This window comes from Homarus americanus, unplaced genomic scaffold (genome assembly GCF_018991925.1).
Source record: "Homarus americanus isolate GMGI-L3 unplaced genomic scaffold, GMGI_Hamer_2.0 scaffold47115, whole genome shotgun sequence".
NCBI classification, from domain to species: Eukaryota; Metazoa; Arthropoda; class Malacostraca; order Decapoda; family Nephropidae; genus Homarus; species Homarus americanus.
Genome location: NW_024724809.1, coordinates 2,410 through 26,243, shown reverse-complemented (window position 1 = coordinate 26,243; position 23,834 = coordinate 2,410). Strand labels below are relative to the sequence as shown.

At 40.8% G+C, this 23,834-nt stretch overlaps 1 protein-coding gene and 1 long non-coding RNA gene across 2 annotated transcripts; both read left to right on the top strand.

Moving 5' to 3' along the window:
* The first annotated feature begins 17,464 nt into the window (after window positions 1-17,464).
* On the top strand, window positions 17,465-21,735 carry LOC121864566. The gene is made up of 3 exons (XR_006088607.1): window positions 17,465-17,549; window positions 17,795-17,912; window positions 21,667-21,735. It is a non-coding gene; the product is annotated as an uncharacterized LOC121864566 (long non-coding RNA).
* Window positions 21,736-21,958: 223 nt separating this feature from the next.
* LOC121864565 (trypsin-1-like) lies at window positions 21,959-23,269 on the top strand (the record flags this gene model as incomplete). The annotated part of the gene is given in 6 exon segments (XM_042363634.1): window positions 21,959-22,088; window positions 22,192-22,460; window positions 22,580-22,716; window positions 22,818-22,830; window positions 22,833-22,934; window positions 23,052-23,269. Coding segments are annotated over 6 exon segments (777 nt in total), but the record flags the coding sequence as incomplete, so codon positions are not given.
* Between the last annotated feature and the right edge of the window lie 565 nt (window positions 23,270-23,834).

Sequence of the window (23,834 nt, the reverse complement as noted above, 5' to 3'; positions counted from 1 at the left end):
TAAGTTTTTACTTATTTTATAGTGTTTCATAATTTGGCCTTTGGTTTCGTCAGAAATTAATAGTTATGTAAATATCCCCCCCTCCTACTTACAAAATATTGGTTACTAAAATGGTAGGGCTTTAAAGTAGAGATACTGTTGGGCGAAAACACGCAAGAAACGGAATCTAACCAGAGAAATCAGAAAGTCCTCACCTATCATCTCTGATCCACCCTCTCCTCCCCTCGATGTATAAATATTCCAGAGGCATATGCCAACAAGTCTTCCACTGGCCGGCTCCACAAGGGCCACACATGAGCTACTATGTCTCGACTGTGTGAAGATAAACTTTTAGGGACAGGTCCAACACACTGTGTGTGAAAGTAGCTGTACTTGATCTCTAATGGCAGATAGCCGACATATTAACAGTGTGTATCCACTTTTTTTTTTGCTTAGTAACTATATCAATTCTCATGTACAGAACCAAATGCAATGTGCTTGAATACCTCCACATGAAATGTGAACTAACAAAGTGTGAGGGGCTGGTATACTGCCTCACACTCTTGTACTCACGCATTTGTGATAATTTGCTTATGTATAGAGAACTAAACAAATAATGTAAATGAAATGCTGTGTAACATTCAGTGCCATGTATCCACGGCAGCAGGGGTTAGTGTATGACCCTTTGTAAACTCTACTCTGTAATCGCTTTTGCGCTACCGCTCTCACAGGATGAGTGTGGGGTGAACAATAAAGTAGCCGCTGTAACCGGCTTAAAGGCAAAAATAAAGTAAATTACACCCCATTCACACACTTCCTCCCACACCAAAAACACGCACACCCTCCTCACCTCCACACCACACACATACCTCCTCCTCCACACTATACACACACACACACACACACACACACACACACACACACACACACTCCTCACCTCCCTGTACCTCACACAATACTTACCTCCCACACCACACACACATACACACTCCTCACCTCCCCACACCACACACACATACACACACACACTCCTCACCTCCCCACCACACACACACACACACTCCCCACACACCTCCACACCACACACACACACTCCCCACCTCCCCAAACACACACACACACACACACACACCACCTCCTCACCTCCCACCCACACCACACACACACACACTCCCTCACCTCCCCACACCACACACACACACTCCTTACCTTCCCACCACACACACACAGCTTACACTCCTCACCTCCCACACCACACACACACTTCATCCTTGACCACCGACGGGTCAAGACGGGTCAGACGCACCTGGCGCTGCTCAGCAGTAGCCACGTCAACTGTTATGTTGGCCCATACCAACTCCCTCCCCTGAACCCTCCTCCCCACTGAAATATCAACAAGTTCTCCCCAGAAGTTACTATTTCATTTGGGAAATGAATGGAACCAGTGTTGAATAGTGGTGAACAGTGCTTAAGTCAGTGAAAAACAACTCGGCAGTTGAGTCTTACCCAAGCTAACCTTCACACAGTGAGGTCCCAGGTACCCAGTGATAATTCCCCTGAGACTCCACGATAGAGAGACCTGGGACCATACCTCAGACCACGTGGTGTCCCCATGATGCTACGACCTCTGACCCAGCTTGGAGAAGGTCGTGCTGATCGTGCTCCCGTTAGAGACCAAGGAAAATGGCCGCTTTGGACCGTTGTGCCGTGGGGGAAGAGGAGGGGAGTGTGGAGAAGGACGACCTCCTTGCCACGCTGTTAAGGCAGCTGGGGCAGTTGAGGAGTGAGGTTGACACTCTAAAGGGGGAAAATGAAGCCCTCAGGACGGAACTCCTTCAGGTAGGTGTCCTGCCTAGCAGGACACCTGCGAAGGAGGAGCAGGCGTGGAGAGTGGTTGTCTCCAAGGGGACTAGGGTCAGGCTTAGGAAAGCTGACCAGGGTGTGGAGTGCAGTAACCCTTACCAGGTGCTGCAGGAAGCTGGAGAGGAAGAGAAGAGGCAGGACGGTATGGATCAAGGAGAGGAAAGGGCAGTTGTACAAACCCTGCCCACAGGTAAGGTCGTGGAAGTTGGTGACAGCCAGGTGAGGTTTATGGACAGGGCTTTTTGTGCGAGAGATAGGAAACGTAGGACTAGGGTGTGTTTTCCTGGGGCTGGGATAGAGCATGTAGCCGAGAGGTTAGACAGAGTTTTGTCAGGGGAGGGTACCAATCCAGTAGTGTGTCTTAGTGTGGGAGGAAACGACATAGGTAAGGTTAGGAGTGAGGAACTTTTCAAGAGGTATAGGGAGGCGCTGGAGAGATTAGAGATGGGGAGGATCGATAGTATGTGGTGTCTTGCCTAGAAGAGGGGTTGGTCGTGAATGGCTGTCCAGGGCAATTGCTGGTAATTGCCGACTGGAAAAACGTGGCCGCAGAAGCAATGGTTGGCATTCATTGATGACTGGCAACGATTTTATGGCAACGACTACCTGTACTGTCGCGACGGAGTACACTTGTCTCGTGAGGGGGTAAAGACGTTGTCTGCATCCCTGGAGCGTGAAATTGTCACTCAGAAGGGGGGGGGTTCGCCAGTAGAGAGGGTCGGGGAAAAATGGGAGTCAAAAACAAAGCAGGTCTGGGAAAATAGTGAAACAAGTAGATAATGCTGAGAAAATATAGTTAGTCATAATAACAAACGTAAAGTAATAAATGTAAAACAGATAGAAACGGAAGAAATATATTGAGTGTTTATTATACTAATAGTAGAAGCCTGTGTAACAAAATGGACCAGCTCAGGGCCATTGTTAGTAAAGAGAATATAGATATAATTGCAATAACGGAAACATGGATAAATTCAAACAGCAAGCATTTTTTGGCAGAATTTCATATTCCAGGATATAACCTATTTAAATTTGACAGAGTAGGAAGGAGAGGTGGCGGTGTAGCAGTGTATATCAGGGTGTCATTAAAAAGCTGCAATAAATCAAACATTAAAACAAATAGCGACAATGAAAGTATTTGGGTAGAGATTGGTGAGGGCAATGAGTCCGTAGTCATTGGTGTTATATATAGACCACCTAATTTGGGTAGGAACGATGGTAAACTGCTATGGGAGGAAATAAAGAAGGCATCTGATAGAAACAATGTATGTATTCTAGGCGATTTCAACTTTTCAGGCTTAGATTGGAAAAATCAACTTAGCGATAATGAATCTGAAGATTTTCTAGAAGTAGTACAGGATAGTTTTTTATATCAATTCATAAACTCGCCCACTAGAGGAAATAATATCCTCGATTTAGTTCTCAGTAATAATGAAAATCTAGTAAAAGATGTTGGGATTGGAGACGAACTAGGAAACAGTGATCATAAAGCCATATATTTTAACATAATATGGGATGGCAGGAAGAAGGAAAATTCGGCCTTGATCCCGGATTTTAGGAAGGCTAATTACGGTAGCATAAGGAGAGACCTAAGGGATGACCCTATGGTCAAAAGATTAATCCCCCCCACACCTCCGGAAACTGTCAGCTTAGGACGGGATAACCCCGAATTTAATTTAGCAGCTACTTATGAACAATTTATTGCGACAATCAATAATGCCCAAAATAAACACATCCCTAAAAGAAAATTCAGATCGATACGGAACCAACCAAAATGGATGAATAATAGACTCTTAGATCTTCTAGGGAAAAAGAAAGGAGTATATAGAAAAGTTAAGAAAGGCGAAAATCACTTACTTGGTTACTATCAGAACCTAACAAGACAGGTATAAACAGAAATTAGGAAAGCAAAGAGAAATTATGAAATCAAGGTAGCAAACGAATCGAAATATACCCCCAAAGCTTTTTATCAACTGTATAAATCAAAGGTTAGAGATACAATAGGTCCCTTAAAACTACGACAGGAGAAATGACTGATGATGAGTTAGAAATGTGTAGTACGTTAAATAGTCATTTTCGCTCCGTATTCACAAATGAAAACCTAGCACAGTTTCCAGAAGTTCATAAGGTATATAACGACAGTATAGAAAATATGTTGATGAATATCAATATTACTAATGCTTGATAATGCTTAAAGTAATTAACAACTGAAGCCTCATAAATCTGCTGGTCAGGCGAGGGGTATATGCTGGAAATATTAAAGAATGTAGAGACAGGTTGAGTAATCCATTACTTGAAGTTTTATTTAATAAGTCATTAGAATCGGACTAGTGCCAGAAGCTTGACTTGCAATGTAGTTCCGATTTTCAAAAAGGGTGATAAATCAATAGCATCAAATTACCGTCCCATTAGTCTCACGTCAATCATAGGCAAGTTGCTAGAGTCAATTATTGCTACAAAAATCAGAAGCCACCTTGAAACATTCAACTAAATTCATTCTTCTCAGCACGGGTTCACCCAGGGACGTTCTTGTCTCACAAATTTGCTTAGCTTTTTCTCAGAAGTATTTGAAGCGGTAGATAATGATAAGTCATATGATATAATTTATTTTGATTTTATTAAAGCTTGTTCGATAGAGTCCCTCATGAGAGATTGATAAAGGAAGGTAGAAGCACATGGAATGGAATGGATCAGTATTAAATATGGATTAGGTCATGGTTAACTGGTAGGAAGTAAAAGACTCATATAAATGGATTAAAGTCAGACTGGGGTGTGGTCAAAAGCGGAGTTCCCCAGGGATCTGTATTAGGCCCTCTGCTGTTTGTTATATTCATTAATGATCTTGATTTAGGCATAACTAGTAGGATTAGTAAATTTGCAGATGATACCAAAATGGGGAGAGTGATAAATTCAGACAGTGACTTTGAACACCTTCAAAGAGATCTAGATACCTTACATGAGTGGTCAGTAGACTGGCAAATGAATTTTAATAGTGATAAATGCAAGGTACTGCAGATAGGGAAGACGAATACAAACGTTAAGTATAAACTAGGTAACACGGAAATAGAAAACTCAGTTTGTGAAAAAAATCAAGGTGTATTTGTTAGCAACGACTTGAAACCTAGAAAACAATGTATTAGCGTTCGCAACAAGGCAAACAGGATTCTTGGGTTCATATCTAGGTCTATGAGTAACAGAACTGCTGACGTTATCTTGAAACTTTACCTAGCATTAGTGAGGCCACACATGGATTATGCGGTTCAGTTCTGGTGTCCTTATTATAGAATGGACATAGATTCTTTGGAGAGAGTACAAGAAAGAATGACAAAAATGATCCATAATATTAGAAGCCTTCCATATGAAGAAAAGACTGAGAAAAGCTTGGGCTTACATTCATTAGAGGAGGCGTAGAGTTGGGGAGATATGATGAGGAGGTGTACAGAGTGGGTAAGTGGGATTAACCAAGGGTAAAATGGAAGATGTTCTGACTCAGTAACAGAAATAACTAGAACAAATGGCTTTAAATTAAGATAGAAATTCCGATTCAGAGAAAGGATATAGGCAAGCACTGGTTTTGGTAATAGAGTTGTGGATATGTGGAATGGCTACCGAGTGCTATAGTAGGATCGGGGACTGGGGAGCTTCAAGACGAAGTTGGATAGGCACATGGAAGTGCTGGGATGGGTGTGAAAGGGATCTGCCTGTATGGGTAGTCGGCCTCCTGCAGTATCCACTTTCTTATATTCTTATGTTCTTATGACACCACGTAGTGAAATGAGTTGCTACAGCATCATGTGAAGTTCCTCACTTAACACCATCTGTGAGGAATTACTAAACCATGTGATGCCCTCATAACACCATCTGTGAGGGAATTGCTACACAACATCAAGCCCCTCATACACCATCCAGTTGTGTTCTGACCTCACTAGGGGAAAAGGTCACGGCAGGAGGGTTTAGCTCGAGGAATAATTATCAGATATGGCCAAGTGTTTTGTGTGGTTTGGGTGTGGGAGTTTGTTGACCAAGCTGGGTAGTCCATGGAAGAATTGGCGGGCCAAAGGAAGAAATTGAGAGGGGGCCATGTTGGAGGAACCTGAAATTAAAGGGAGGAAGAGCTGGCGAGGTTAAAGGGGAGGGACAGGGAGAAAAGCCAGTGTCTGACGAAAACTCAAGCGAGGTGGAGGGTTGTGAGGAATGTGAGAGCCCGGCTGGTGGTGAAGAAATACACCCAAGGGAAACGTAGCTTAACGACAACAACAGCTAAGAGGTGTACCCAACTCGTTCAGTCCCTTGAGAGACAGGTGGACGTTAAGGCCTGCAGTCAGGGACAGGGATGACAAGGGAAGGTATAAAACTTTTAATTGTTGGTGACTCACAAGGTAGATTACATGGGCGGGGCCTTTTGTGGTAAAACAAAATAGGATGAGGGTGTGTTTGCCAGGGCTGGGGTGGGGGATATAATTGACAGGATGGACAATATCTTGTCTGGTAATGGGAACAAACCCATTATCTGCCTCAGTGCAGAGAGGCAATGATATTGGCCGGTGTAGGAGCGAGGAGATTCTTGATAGTTCATGGCAGCTATAGATCGTATTATTGGGACTGAGGAGGGATCCTATCATATGCAGTGTCCTGCCTAGAAGGGAGAGTTGGCAGTGAATGGTTGTCATGGGCGGTTGGTGTCAACGACAGATGTGAGAGATATTACAAGTCAATATCATATTACATTCATTGACAACTGGAACTTGCTTCTATGGCAGAAGGGACCTTTATGCTAGGGATGTGGTGCATCTGTCTGGGGATGGGGTGGCAACCCTGGCTGGGTCTCTAGAGGGGGCAGTTCAAAGGATGTCGAAGTCTTTAAACTGCTAGGGGAACATATATGGGCACGGGGGTGGGGAAACTGCTGCAGTGGGAGCGGGTAAAAACAAAGTAAAGATTACAGGAAATTGTGTTAGGAATGATGACAAAACTAGAATTAAACAGGGAGTTTAAAACTAAGCGCGTAGGGAGGACTCAGAACCACGACCTTAAATGTCTACTATGAAACGGTAGAAGTATGAGAAACAAAATGGATGATAATATTAGGGCCTTGGTATGTACCGAAAAAATCGATATAATAGCATTCCTGACATGGATCAACCTAGACTCGTGAGTTTGCCGGTCGAATACCAAATTGCGGGTTAGAAATTATTCCATACCGATAGGCAAACCAGAAAAGGAGGTGGAGTGCAATCTATGTTTAAGAAGGATAATCTGAAATTATTAGGAAATAAATAAGGAAATAAAAACTGAGCGGAATAGAAACAATTTGGATAGAATTAGAAAAGCGAGGGTAGGGAAAAATTAATCACAGGAAGTAATATATAGACCTCCCAATCTTGATAGAGTCAATGAGGACTTATCTGGGATGGGAAATGCACAAGGTTTTCCATATTACACAACAAAGAGTCTGTATAGTAGGCGACTTTAACCTTGGCCAAATAGATTGGACTGACCTTCAGAAGTAACTCAGAATCTGAGAGTTTTCTCCGAGGCGATCAGGACTGTTTCCTAAGTCAGCATATAACCGAACCCACGCGAGGGGTAATAATATACTCGATTTGTAGTTCTGTTGAACAGAAAACCTCATTAATGTGTCGAGGTTGGGAACGAACTTTGCAAACAGCGATCACAAAGTACGGAATTCCAGTTAGATTTTCAGGGCAGGCGTAAGGAAAATTCCACTAAAGTACCAGATTTCAGAAGGGCAAACTTTGACAGTTTAAAGAGGCAGCTGAGAGAGGGGGTGTGGAGTGCTTGGCGTGAACCTGGCCGGATGACTCAGACCTGAAACTAGCGACATCTGGGGAACTGCGAGTTCCGTCAATTTAAATAATGAGTTATAATGCACAGAGGCAGAGACGCTGCATACAAAATCTCAGATCAGACAACAATGACCTAAATGTGGATAAATAATTATTTAAAAGAACATCATTGGCCAAGGAAGGCTGTAGGTTGAAGGATAGCGTGACGAAATTTGCCTTCAGGATATTATAGATATTGGTAGTAGTGTTAAAACCGAGATAAGAAAAGCCAAGAGGAGTGTGAGGTAGGATGGCAAGGCAAACCCCAAAAGTTACCAAATGTGTATCCAAACTAAAACACGAGAAAAAGATTGGACCAATACGGTCAGATACCAGCGAGAGAGCTCGCGATAGCGGCAATGAGCAATAATTTGAATAAATATTTTTCAACAGTTTTCACCACCGAAATTTAAACATGATACCCGGGCACCGATTCTATTCAGAGATAGTGAAGAAAACAAATTTGGTGAGATAGTAGTGACTAGTAACGATGTTAGTAAGCAAATAGACAAACTAAAGCCTAATAAGTCACCTGGTCCCGATGAGATATTTGCCAGAGTATTAAAGGAATGTAAGGAGGAAAATCTTAGTATGCCCTTAGCAAAGTTGTTTAACATGTCCTTAAAACAGGTGTAGTACCAGAATCCTGGAGGATAGTAGATGTAATAACGATTTTCAGAAGGGGGATAGATCACTATCCTCTAACTACCGCCCAATCAGTCTAACATCAATAGTAGGCAAATTACTGGAAACAATCATCTCCAAACTCTATTCAATCACCTGGAGAAGCACAGATTGATCAATGATTCCCAGCATGAAGCTACAAGCCGACATTCTTACCTAACTAATCTATTAACATTCTTTTCACCAGTTTTCGAATCGGTGGACGAGGGGCACAATTATGATGTGGTATATCTCTGCCTTATGAAGCCTTCGACAGAGTCCCACGAGACTAATTAGAAAGGTAGAAACACATGGCATCCAAAGGTGACATCCTTAAATGGATTAGGGCGTGGTTACAGGACAGGGAAACAGGGGTGAGTCATTATGGGTACTAAGTCCCGTGGAGCAATGTCACAGAGTATATGGAGTTCCCAAGGCTCAGTACTTGGACCATTATTATTTATTATATACATAAACGACATAGATATCGGCATAGAGAGCAACATAAGTAAATTTGCTGATGACACTAAAATAGGACGTGTTATTAAATCTGACGAGGACTCGGCAAAACTTTACAGGAAGATCTAAAAAAATTTTTCGAATGGTCTGAAAATGGCAGATGAAATTCAACGTTGTCAAATGAAAATTACTCAGTATAGGAGATGTAAGCAGGGAAACCAGATACCAGATGAACAACGATGCCATAGAAATCCGACTGCGAGAGATTTAGGGTAATGATAAGTAGAACCTTAAACCAAGTAAACAATGTGTTTTGCTCGTAACAAAGCTAATAAAGTACTTGGGTTCATACAAAGGTATTGGATTACAAGACTAGCGGTCATCCTAAAACTGTATCTTGCTCTTGTGAGACCACACCTGGACTCGCCAGTTCAGTTCTGGTCACCGTATTACAGAATGGATAGAATCCTTGGAAGGAATTCAGGAGAATGACAAGACTAATCGGGCATTAGGAACCTTGAGTATAGGGCAGGCTAAAGCATCTTAATTTGCACTCCCTCGAGGGCTTTAGAGGCGAGGGGCGACCTGACTCAGAGGTGTATAAATTGGAAGGCAGGGCTAAACAAAGGGGGACATTGCAAAGGTACTCCAAACTGTATCCAACCAGGAGCGAACTCGTAACAATGGTTTTAAATTAGATAAATTTAGATTTAGCAGGCATGAAATAGGTAAACACTGGTTTCGAAGCAGAGTAGTGGATGAATGGAACAAGTTGCAAAATGTCATCGTGCTCGAATACGCTGAATAGCTTCAAACATAGGTTGGATGCTTATATGAGCAACAGGGTTGGGTGTAAAGCAGGACTTACTTAGTATGGGCCAATAGGCCCGCTGCAGTTTTCAGAGTTGCGCATCTTTAATTTGTACCTCGAGAGACTGTAGAGCGAGGGCGACCTGATAGAGGTGTGGTAAGGAAGGCAGGGCTAACAAAGGGACATTACAAAGGTACTAAACCATCCAACCAGGAGCAACTACAATGGTTTTAAATTAGATAAATTTAGATTTAGCATGAAATAGGTAAACACTGGTTTCGAAACAGAGTAGTGGGATGAATGGAACAAGTTACCAAATGTCATCATTAACTCGAATACGCTGAATAGCTTCAAACAAAGGTTGATGCTTAGAGCAGTTGGGTGAAACGGGACTGCCCAGTATGGGCCAATAGGCCCGCTGCAGTTTCAGAGTTGCCAATTTAGCGACTTTGTAGCCAGATCTAGAGCTTTTTTTTTTTTCTAGCGACATTTTTAGAGCGATTTGCGACTTGTTTGAAAATCGAGATATCCACAGAAACCGAAAGACTTTCTGGATACTTTTGGACTGTCCATGAAAACTCAGTTTTCCCAATTTCGAGCCACAATATATAGCAACGGGCAACAGGACAATAACACAAGAAAGTTTAATACATTTGAATGGGCCGGTACAGAAGGAGGACACGTCTATTTCTGATCACTTGATGTCAGCCTGTCCCTGCATCTAACACCCTAAATTATGGCCAAGTGGCAAATTACAGAGATGCCACAGGTGAAACCCTTACCATGAATTGGCTGAAATTGCACTCGCTGCCTTATCTTTCCGCATTCAAACGCAGATGGAGAGCGCACATTTAGTAGTAGAACGTTGAGAAATCAAAATTAAGCAACAAAAATGAAACTATCGACATTAAAGGCAATTTCTGTTAGTTATGAACTTCCTAGTGATATTTAAGAAGATAGGGACTGTGGAGGCATACAGTTACAAGATATCTGCAAGAGAACCCGAAACGTTATCCAACATGCTTCCAGCTCTACAGTTGTTCACAACTGCCGACGACTACGAAGAGGACTGGGATGCAATTACTATTAAATAATAGTGCAAAACACATTAAACTTTAAAAATAATATTTTATTTTACATACGCATTTTATTTATACACCGTCCATTATAGTCGCATGAAAAATATTATTTAATCAAATTACTGAAGGGGGGAATAATAAAGGACTCTCTGGAAGATTTGAAGGCATTAAGCTACTTTTAGGTACCAGCCAGGACGGAAAACAGAGTTGGCAACCCCTGGGCAGTTTTCCCATTCTTATGTTCAATGATCGTTCTCCACGTTAAATTTACATACTGATAATTAGAATATGGCACCGACAAGAAATATTGATACACGAGTCATGGGGAGGGGGCAACCACAGTAGACACATAACCAAACTGGCACTGTGAGGAAGGGTAACGGTTTGCTGACGAAGGCGCCAAGCAGTAACTCATCCCAGAATGACATCATGAGCTTGTCACGCCTCAGTGAAGAGTGCTAAGTCCTACGCTCCTAATATACTGATGCAACACATTATTGCTGACATTCCAGTTCAGCCAAACGAGGCTGTAATATGCTATGCTGATGACATCTGCATTATGACACAGACCAAGCTCAGGCTCCAAACCTTGCTGGATGTATTTGCTGGAGGATTGTGGAATGTGGTCTCATAACATCTGTTGACAAGACGAGGGTCTCTCAATCCTAGTCTGCTCACCCCTTGCCTCTGACTTTAACATTAACAGCATGCCCTTAGAACTATGTGCTCCTATAAACATTTTGCAATTTGTGTGAATGATGCAAACTTTGTCGGCAACCTGTGCCAAACTAATGCAGCGCATTAAATCCCTCAAAAACCCTATAAGCAGGCCAGAAATTAACATCACCTATGCTCGTTCTTTCTATCTTCACTATCTGCTCTAGAAGTTGACTATCATGTTTCCATCTTGTAGATTATTCCATTTAAAACAACTCCAAACAGCCTTTGGAGTGGGGTAAAAAAAATTTAGCCATGGGCATCATTCTCTAGGATGCGCAAAATCAACCATAATTGTGTAAAATGATAAAAGAGCCCGGACTGCTCCCTCCCTATCTGAGAGGATAGCCTTACTTAATACCATGTTTTGTGTCAAATTTTGTGAGAACAATGGTCCCCAAACCACAGCTCAAAACTGAGTTGATGTTCTATCTAAGTAATCCCGACTATCTCTGCCACCTTCTGCAAAGACTCTTTGGAGGCGTGGCTTCATAAAAAGTGTTACAGATCTATTGAAACCGAATTTCCAACTCACCCAGACGAACCTTTTAATGCCATTCATTCTTGGCTGATATATCAGTTCCTATTAATTACACGCCTATTGGTAGTAATCAAATGTTAAAACCGATGTGGTGAGATTTGTCACACCAGAAACCCTGCCCAGTAGGGTAGATGGTGTCTCACTATTATACTTTTACTAATAGTTCTCAGCAGACAAACACAATTAAAACAGGCTGTGCTATTGTAACATATAAAGAAAAAAGAGATGATAGTGTCAAAAACAAGCAAGGCTGAAAACAACTGCCAGCAGAACACAAACTGGACAAACTGAATCTACTTAGCCACAGACTACTACATAAAAAAAATGGAGGTGAGGTGATATTCTGTGACTCTCAAAGTGCTTTGAAGTCAGTGAAAATTCAGTCATGCTCCTTGTCCAAAAGTTGTATGTGATATTAAAGGAAATGTGATAAATGCCAATGAAAGCAACCACGTATCGAATTGATGTGGATTCCACCCATATTGGATTATATCATGACCAAAAGCATAACTCATAATGAGGCATATAAAAAGAAAACATCCTGACCTTGGCTTGTCCAACTGTACTTAAAAACATTCCAAATCAGGTTCATAAACTGTGATCTAGAACAAGTGAAAATCCAGAGAGTCGCAGAAGTTGTAGCATCTTCAGTTGCCTCTGAAGATGTCTTGAATAAAGACGACTGCTAAGGTGCCCGTTGTTTTTTTCCCCAAATTGATTTTACTCACAAAATATATATATATATATATATATATATATATATATATATATATATATATATATATATATATATATATATATATATATATATATATATATATATATATATATATATATATATATATATATATATATATATATATATATATATATATATATATATATATATATATTTCTAAGATCCACAATGAAAAACGTGGATAAGATAAATTTTGATAAAATCACATGGACCTCATGTTTTTAAGGTCACCCTGTACATTAAGCCTCCCTTTGTCCACATATACAATCGCCTCTAAAGATGTCCTGAATAAAAGAAAAGCTAAGATGTCCCGTTGTTTTCTTTTCCCGTGTGATTTATAATATAAAAAAAAAAAAAAAAATATATATATATATATATATATATATATATATATATATATATATATATATATGCAAATCAATCTAGGTCATAAGCTATAAACACAAGGAAAAAGAAAACACAAGTTTCCCCGTTACAGCAATATATATATATATATATATATATATATATATATATATATATATATATATATATATATATATATATATATATATATATATATATATATATATACATACAACTACTGTTAATAAATATGATGTATTTCTTTGTATGAACTCTGTCCTGCGTGGCAGTCAGAAGTATACCTGTTGAACCTGACTGAATTACTCAGGATAGGCAAACTGAACTCCAAACTTCGTCAATATATTTGTTAAACTAAAAACTTGGAGATGGTGCATGATTGGCATCTTTCTCGGTGGTGCAGGAGGGAGGGGTAGTACACAAAAGCATTTTGGTAAGTTCGTTTACTTTCATAATGGTTTATAAGGCCAAACCCCATAAACCCCAATAGTAAGCAGAAGGAATTCCGGCTCCCATGACTACAATAAGGAAGAGGTCTCGGCGATGTGAGGGAAGAGTTCTGTGTATGAGATCATGCCACTTTTCCATGCTTGCTTCATAATCAACATAATTGATTTGGGAATTTATTAATATTATGCCAGTTTGTTGTAATAGACATGGCGAGAGCCAGTTTTTCGAAGTTTTAAACAATCACAGTCAGCACCGGTAAATATATGTTTTATCATAATTTAATAACATTTACGAAAAACCTGTTAGCCTTTTACTATTATACTTTTATCACTCTTTGCCACTGATCGGCTCGTTAGCCTCTTGGGCATTAGGTCACGTCTCTGTTACTGTTTGAAAACATGCTGGGCATGGAGCACAAAACCAGTATATCAGGCCGCAACCAATGTTGATTAAATCCGGTCTTCAAGGGCTCTCATTTTCTAACAGCACTCTCTCCGGCAGATTGTTCAAGAGATCAAAATTCTCACTCCGAAAAAGTTCGCCCTCACAGTTTTCTGAACTTGTGGTTTCTTCGACCTTGGCTGTGACCCTTGTAGGGTAGAGCGTCCTCTAGCTCGGAGTATGGACACTCGCCTGAAGGTAATTGCCCGCTGTTCCATTGGCAAAATGACAGGTAATGGTTTATCTTCAGTTACTATAAACTTTGAAAGCAAAGCAAAATATAAAATATTTGTGAAATGTAACTTTGATATAGTGGCAAGGCTGAAGGCAGAAAAATAATTTGTACACCCACTCCCAAGCCAATCTGTGGCGTATCTTTCTGACGCTCCATCTTAAGCACACTCGGTCAGGTAAATTGCGTTTCAAACATCACGACAGACGTCTACCTCAAAGAAATTCGACCTGTATCGATGGCAGTCAGTCATACACCGACACATGAGGCTCGTGGATGACCCCGACCCTTCTCACTGCAGGCGATCCACACACTGGCTTACGTATTTAAAAATGTATACTTCCTACTCGTGATGTCGTATTACCTTGCGGCGGGATTTTCACTTCATTGGTATAAGGTCTGATATTTCAGCACCTAAATGTTTCATGATCTGCGTTATTTTATGTCCCAGAAGGTAAACACAAACTGCACATGCACTAGAGGCTACGTGTGTAATGACATTGAGTCTGGCGGCAACTGAATCTTATATTTAAATGATAAAGAAACCGAGAAATCCTGAATACTGATGTGTAGGGATGTTATGTATTACCGTGCCATCTGGAGTAACTTGGCTCACTCTCTTGAAAAATTCCATCTCTTAGGGGCAGAGATACGGTCCTTCCGCTGACTTGAGGGACATATAGCCCCTATGGTTTCCCTGGATTCGCCCTACTGACAATAAATTATGGTACTAGGTTCGCTTTATGTACAGTATACTTATAATTTTATTTTAAATCATGATTATGGAAATATTCTGATTCTGTTTTGCTTTACCATATAATTTTCTTAAAGATATAGCCACCGTAAATCTTACCTAACCAGCTCCCAGGTAGCAATTGTGTTTTAATCGGCAGGTGAAATAAATAGCATTCAACTCTGAATAGTTTTAAGGCTGAAAACCGTTATATAACCCTGTGTAATTTCGAAGCTAATCTTTTACCTTTACATTAAAGGCGAGATGATGAGTGGGTTAGGGTTAGTGGAGACTCACAAGTGTCACTGGATGACGTAAACTCGTTCCCCGTTGTCCTTTATAAGGTGATGGAAGAGTAGAGGCAGCACAGTGGGTGTAAGCCTTTAGTCACTCCAACCAGTACTTGGGAACCCCAGTAACGTTGTCCATTGTTTCTCACATAAGCCAGGATGCGTACTCAGTACTCGCTTGGGCGGTCTCCATGCTAGTAAGTATAACATGCTGGTAACCCTCACCCTGCAGTATGATCAATAGGAACACTTACTGAGCCTCGGTACTAGTGTTCAGGTCAGTATGTCTTGCTGAGTTTAACGTACACTCATCCTCTCTGGTTACTCTTGATTTAATAGTTCCACCACTTATCACTTTACCAGTCGTTCGGTGGGTGGGTCGTTCTATTCTCTGTTCCTTTGTGAAGACTTTCATCGTAATGCAGTGTAACACGCAATCGAACGCATTTATTTAGCAAATAATAAGTACAGACACAATAGGAAGGTACCGTACAATAACTAACAGAGAGCAGCACTACGAAAATGCTCAACAACTCGTGACTGGATGGTTGTGTCGCTGACAATTACTTATGTATGTACACCCGCCAAAAGAGTCCTGTCAATCCACTCCGTCATTCATGAACCCCGTGAATCATCTTTCTGTGAATCGAAACAACACACACTAGTTCCACTTTGTGTGTTGTTTGGGATCCAGGATGATTCAAGGTATGGATGAGAGAACTGAGAAGGACTTTATTTTGTACAGCGAAGACTTAATGAAACAAAAATGGACCTCAAATAGATATGACAATGTTAATTGTTTACAGGAAGAAATATTACACTGGTTATAAAAAGCTATATTGTGATGTTATACTGTACTGTATTAACATTTTGAGACAGATTAGTATGAAATATATTTAACAAGTTTATCAAGATTTAAATAATAGTAGAGAGAGAGAGAGTCTTATTACTGAAGGCATAAATACGTGTGGTATTGTGGGGCGTCAGAAGCGAGGCTTCAACAGTCACTGTGGCCAAGTAAGTCACTCTGAGTTTATTGTCACTGTGTTAACACCTAGCCGTTCTTCATTTCCCAAAGTGTTAGTTGTTGCTGTGCTGTATGAAATTCTTATTTTTATTTTGCCTAATACTCCCCGTCTGGCAGTCAAGAAAATAAACTTACATTGTATACTATTACAGGAACACTGGTAAAGGTGGTGACGATTGGCAGATTCAACAAGGGCAATGATTGGGAGATTCAACCTAAGGGGCGATGATTGGCAGATTCAACCAAAGCAAGTAAGATATCATGTGGTAAATCTCGTCCATGTCATTGCGACAATTGCTGTTTTAAGGTGTCTTTAACTCAGTGAGACACAGTACATTACATCACTGTTGTTTGGGTTGCAAGTACAGTACTGTATTGTTAGGTAATCAGTGCGATTGTCATGGCCTCTATATGTTTAAAAAATTAACTTTGCGAATTAGATAATTATTGTATAATTAACTCATGAGGTCTGTGTGATAACATCATTACAGGTAGTTTCGTGTCCTGTGGAGAGCACACCCTAGAACCCGGCACTTCGGTAGGGATTCAGTCCAAGAACTTTCCCAACAATACCCCAACCGCCATAATTGTGTGTGGACCTTCAGGTGAGTGTCTGATCTACCTGCGTGAAGAAAGGGGTGATATCGGGATGTCTCTTCTGTTGGTATAACTCTCACTCATCTAGCCTAAAGCAGTGGTTTATTTTTTATATATATATATATATATATATATATATATATATATATATATATATATATATATATATATATATATATATATATATATATATATATATATATTTCATTAGCCAATAAGAACGTGGGATTCTACATATAGTCACCTCACCCCGCCAGGATTCGAACCCATGACCCGACTGTGACTTGGGAAGGCCACCTCTGGACCAACAGGATACTAAAGCAGTCCTAGACTTGTTATATTTCACAAAAGCCTGTTCAACGAGCTCGTTGAACAGGCTTTGATAGTACAGAGCAGGTTCGAATCTCTGGCAGGTGAGGTGATATATATATATATATATATATATATATATATATATATATATATATATATATATATATATATAATATTGTGTGCGTGTATTGTGTTGAAATGCATTTAAGATAACTCTGTACTGCCCATAATTTCAAACTTAACATTATATCATCTTTTCTGAAACATGATACTAAGGCAAGATGTATATCTTTAGGCATCAGCTTCAGACTCCACCATCTCCATCGACTGCGCACATTCAATTTAAAGAATTCCAGGAGGTGCAGGGGTGACGTTCTCCTCCTTGAAGACGGCAATACATTAAACAACAGGTGATATATTTTAAAAGACAATGGCGTCTCTTGTCATTATTCTGTTAAATATTGAGAGCTTTGACGGGGGCACCACACGACTGCCAACAGCTACAGTAAAGTATACAGTAAAGTATACAATACTTTATTTATTTTTATATCCATTAATTAATCTGAACCAACATATAAGATAAAAGTACAATATGATATAATAAACTAATGTATTAATTACTTAATCACTATCACCCGACTTTGTGTTCCCTCAGATTCTGCGGCAACCTTGGAACTCTCAGTGAAGGAGGCGACACTGACCTTTTGAATATTGTTTTCAAGACAAACAGAAGAGGAAAAGCTCAAGGTTTCTCCTGTGTTGTGTCCCCTCTGGTAAGTTCTCGACTGGTAAAGTTCAGTATAAACCTAACCTAACCTAAGTAGATCCCAGTGTTAAGGGTCCCAGTGTTAATGGGTCCCAGTGTTAATGGGTGCCAGTATGGGTCCCAGTTTTAATGGATCCCAGTCTTAATGGATCCCAGTCTTAATGGGTCCCAGTCTTAATGGGTCCCAGTGTTAATGGGTGCCAGTGTTAATGGGTCTCGTGTTATGGGTGCCAGTGTTAATGGGTGCCAGTGTTAATGGGTGCCAGTGTTAATGGATCCCAGTGTTAATGGGTCCCAGTCTTAATGGGTCCCAGTCTTAATGGGTCCCAGTCTTAATGGGTCCCTGTCTTATTGGTTGCCAGTGTTAATGGGTTCCAGTCTTAATGGGTGCCAGTGTTAATGGGTGCCAGTGTTAATGGGTGCCAGTGTTAATGGGTGCCAGTTTTAATGGATCCCAGTCTTAATGGGTCCCAGTCTTAATGGGTCCCAGTCTTAATGGGTCCCAGTCTTAATGGGTCCAAGTCTTAATGGGTCCCAGTCTTCATGGGTCCGTCTTAATGGGTGCCAGTGTTAATGGGTTCCAGTCTTAATGGGTCCCAGTATTTATGTGTCTGAGTGTTAATGGTCCCAGTTTTAGTGGTCCCAGTCTTAATGGGTTCCAGTCTTTATGGGTCCCAGTCTTAATGGGTTCCAGTCTTTATGGGTTCCAGTCTTTATGGGTTCCAGTCTTTATGGGTCCCAGTATTTTGGGTCCCAGTGTGATTGGTCCCAGTCTCAATGGGTCCTAGTCTTTATGGGTTCCAGTCTTAATGGGTCCCAGTCTTAATGGGTCCCAGTTATAATGGGTTCAGTCTTATGAGTTCTCAGTCTTAATGGGTTCCAGTCTTTATGGGTCCCAGTCTTAATGGGTTCAGTCTTTATGGGTTCCAGTCTTTATGGGTCCAGTCTTAATGGGTTCCAGTCTTTATGGGTCCCAGTCTTTTGGGTCCCAGTCTTAATGGGTTCAGTCTTTATGGGTCCCAGTCTTAATGGGTTCCAGTCTTTATGGGTTCCAGTCTTTATGGGTTCCAGTCTTTTTGGGTCCCAGTCTTAATGGGTTGCTTTATAGGTTCCAGTCTTTGATCCCAGTCTTATGGGTTCAGTCTTTATGGGTCCCAGTCTTTATGGGTCCCAGTCTTAATGGTTCAGTCTTTATGGGTCCCAGTCTTTATGGGTTCAGTCTTAATGGGTCCCGTCTTAATGGGTCCCAGTTATAATGGGTTCAGTCTTTATGGGTCAGTCTTAATGGGTCAGTCTTAATGGGTTCAGTCTTTATGGGTCCCAGTCTTAATGGGTTCCATCTTTGGTCCCAGTCTTTATGGGTTCAATCTTTATGGGTCCCAATCTTAATGGGTCGCAGTCTTAATGGGTTCAGTCTTTATGGGTCCCAGTCTTTATGGGTCCCAGTCTTAATGGTCCCAGTCTTAATGGGTCGCAGTCTTAATGGGTTAAAGTCTATATGGGTCCCAGTCTTTATGGGTTCCAGTCTTTATGGGTCCCAGTTTTAATTGGCTTGTTTCATACAGACTTCAGTTTCAACAGGTGCCAACATAGCCTAAGACCAGGCCTCACCTGACATTATTTATTGGTTCAGTCACCTGACATAACACAACAACTTTCTTCATTGGTCATCAGTTCAGCTGTTAACATGAAACAGTCTTTTGAACCAAACATTTTTGTGTTGCTTAACGCCGAGTGAGTGTGAGCATCACCAACCCTCCACCTTGAATACTGTACCACCTTTAGTAACACCTTGACTCAAGCTGTGATAAGTGATTCTTGAACTAGAGCACCGGTAAGTAATTACTGTATAAGATGTGTAACTGGTCGTAAATATGTACGCACATTATATAACCATGTAAGTACAATATTGTGATACACGAGAGACTGATAATACATCTCAGTAATAGTTGCTGTAGAAACAAGACTCACCCTTAGATGTGGCGGTACATTGTCACCATCACTTGGTGGAGTCTCAGCCGGCTGTTTCCTGCCAACAGTATCTCTTATTACTGGATTGTAACATCTAGTCTATCTTTTTTTTTTTCACACCCTCTTCACCACTCATTGGTTAATTAGCTGCTTGGGCGATCGGTCACGTCTCTGTTAACCACTGTTGGCAGATACTAGGCATGCACTGGCTTCTGAATTTCTCTGAACATGTTCTAGTGCTTATCAAATCTGGTCGTGAAGGAGCTCACACCCGGTGCCGTCACAACACTCTCTGGCAGATTGTTGCAAGAGTTCACAACTCTCACTCCAGAAAAGTTGCCCCTCACAGTTTTCTGGGCTTTACTCAACCTTAAGTTGTGACCCCTTGTGGGGCAAGCGGCTCCAGGTAAGGACACTCGACTGAGTGGTGCCCTTTGAGATGTTTCTATACCTCAATTAGGTTACCCCTTGCCCGTCTGTGGAATAAGGTTAGGCAATTTCAGGCGCTCTAATCTCTCAGGGTAGCTGAAGTTCCGAAGTGCAGGCACCAGTCTAGCGACCGTTCTTTGACATTTTTAGTCAACTGACAGTCCCTAGCCATATTTCGGGTTCCAGACGGGGAAGCACCTCAATCTTGAAGATCGTTACGAAGAAAGGCCCGTCTAGATATCTGAACGACCTTCTTCAGAGACCTAATAATTTAGTTGCCTGAATCACCTTATTCTCGCAATGGCCCGATAACTTCAGCTTATTGTCAATATACACTAGTTTCTCTGTCCGTTGGGACTGCCCTCCTTACTGTTGGTACTTAACAGGTGCAGCCTCTTACACTTCGGTACATTGAATATTAACAGCCATTTCTTCGACCATTCTTCAAGCTCACAGAGATCCTTCTGCAGCTCTTGACAGTCTGCTTGGTTCTTAATTTCGAAATAGCTTGGCGTCATCCTCAAACATTTGTATGGAGGAGTGTACAGCGTCAGGCATGTCATTTAAGAAGCAAACAAACAACAGCGGTCACAATACACTACCCTGTGGTACCCAGCTTGTGATGGGTACGCATGATGATTTCGTGTCATTAATCACCACACACTGCTTGCAGTCATGGGGAAAGTCTCAATCTTCGCCAGGACATTTCCTCGAATCCGTACCTTTCAATTTAATTTTCAGCCTTTCATGGGGTACGCTGTCGAAAGCCTTGGCAAAATCTAGGTATATATTGTCGATATTGCCGCCCTGTTCTAGAATTTGGATCAAACGTCCAGTACTTTGAGTAATTGTGTTAAGCAGGCACCTGGCATAAAACCGTGTTGGCAATCCTTTACAAGGTGGTTTCGTAGATGTTCCATCATGGCATCTCTTATAATGCTTTTAAATACTTTATATACTATGCTGGTGAGGCTCACCGGTCCACAGTTATTTGTGGGTGACGATCGCCCTTCTTTAAGATAGGACTCGCATAAGCCATTTTCCAATCACAGGGGACCTTTTGCTCATCCTGGCATTTGCAGAACAGGATCTTCAGGGGCTCAGGAAGCTTGTTGCACAACTCTCTTAGCGCTCTGGGATGCACCATGTCAGGGCCGGGACTCTTATGAACCTTTAGCTTTGACAGTTTATTTCTTATAACCTCTTTTGTGAAGGCAGTGTGGGTCACTGCTGTGTCGAACTGTCTTCAATATAGACAAAGTATGTCTATTATGAATGATTATTGTAATTATAAAGTTGTTAGATACTATGATAATTGTTGATAATATGTGATGAATGTTAATCTTTGTTTACGTCTCCAGGCAAGGTTCAGACCATCACCCAAGTCACTACTGACGTCACTGACATCTCCGTCGACAACGGTCAATGCTGTACGTTTTTAACTGAAACGAGTTGATTATATTTGTGTAAGACTAACGATGAAGAAAATGTACTGATTTGATATAGTAATATGTCATAGGCACAAATTTCAGATGGAAAACCATGAAAACTTTTCTACGCAAATATCAAGTTTCATAGACAAGGTAATACAGATGTAACATTTTATTTATCAGCCAAGTGTGGCACAGTGAACCGCGTCACCCGCATTGTGGGAGGAGTGGCGACGGAGGTGAATGAGTACCCCTGGCAAGCGGCACTCGTTGTAAAGGGAACCAACCAGGTTTTCTGTGGTGCTTCTCTCTATAATGATGGTTACGTTGTTACGGCTGCTCATTGTGGAAGCGTAAGTTATCGAGTTATTTGTTATTTTTCGAAAATCTGGATATAATATTTTTTCTTTTAACACTGTATTTTGTGGTTGTAATGCTTTATGTGTTTTTCATTAGAATAACTGATTATGGGATAGATGTGGAGGTTCTCCTAGGGGCACATGAACTGACCAGCTCCACCAGTGCCCAGCAGCGTATTTCTGTAGAAAGGATCATTAACCATGAAAGCTATGACAGCAGTACACAAGATAACGACATCGCTGTACTAAAGCTTGCCACAAAAGCTTCTTTGAATGAAAATGTTAAACCCGCTTGTCTTCCCAGCGTCAGTGAAGATTATACCGGCTTCACCGCCACTGTTTCTGGATGGGGAACGTTGAGTTCAGGTACTGTACTTTATAGCGTTACTTTAACATGGATGTACTTCATATACAGACTCAAGTAGTGCAGAGTAAATATGAAGCCTATGACTTTTGATCAAAGCGTCGCCAATATTTACCTGCAGGCGGTAGTCAACCCGATGTCTTACAAGAGGTTCAGGTTCCAGTGGTCAGTAACAGCGAGTGCCAGCAGTCGTATGGTAACAGCATCAGTGACATGCTTTGTGCTGGTTACGATGCTGGTGGGAAGGACTCTTGTCAGGTCAGTGTTCACGTACTCTGGAACAAATACAAGGAATCTCTGTATGAAATAAATGTATTTTTTTTCAGGACGATACATAAATCATATTAAAATGTTGGCAGGGTGATTCTGGAGGTTTGGCTGTAAGGAGAATGGCAAGTGGGTGTTGGCAGGTGTGGTGTCATGGGGCTATGGGTGTGCTATGCCCAACTACCCAGGAGTCTACGTTCGGGTCACTAGTAAGTTAAATCTCAATACTTATGTCATATAACGTCGAAGTCTTCTTGGAAACCGTTAATAGTATGTGCTCAAGACTGTTATAAATATTTGACTTGATATAAGAGCCAATTTTGCAGAGTATTTGGACTGGCTGAAGGCTAAGACGAGTGAAGGAAGCAACGACTTGTGTTTTTCTGGTCAAGGGTCAGGCTCAACCACTAAGACTCCAGCAGCAACTACCGTCCCTTCAGCTACAAGCTGCAGTATGTATAACGTAATCTGTTGTTGTCTCTTTGTGAATCGGGACAAACCGGTCTGCTGTGTCTGTACATCAAAACATAAACATCAATATATATATATATATATATATATATTATATATATATATATATATATAATAATAATATATATATATATATATATATATATATATATATATATATATATATTAGAATGTCAATTTGTGAATCTAGCAACTATTTAATCAAATCATCTAGTTCCTGAAAATCTTTTGTCTGTATTATAACGGTAATATTTGTAGTAGTAGGTAGCTACTAAACAGGGAGGTACTACCGCCTGGGAAGATATTGGAAGCATAATGTATTGTCTAATGGTAGACCCTGCTGCCATATGGCATCACGAAAATTGTGACCAAGTCCCAGGTTGCTGACCTGACTTTCTGCCTCATTTACATACAATTGCAGGGTCTCAATTGTTTCTCTTACCATTGACAACACAACATACATATATTATTTCCTCTTGATCCCTTTTCCATTTTAGTATTTCTTTATTATGATTATTATTATTATTATTATTATTTTTTATGATTATGATTATGATTATTATTATTATTATTATTATTGCAGTGTTGTTTTCATTAATATTATCATTATATTTTATTTGTGTATAAATTTTACTTTT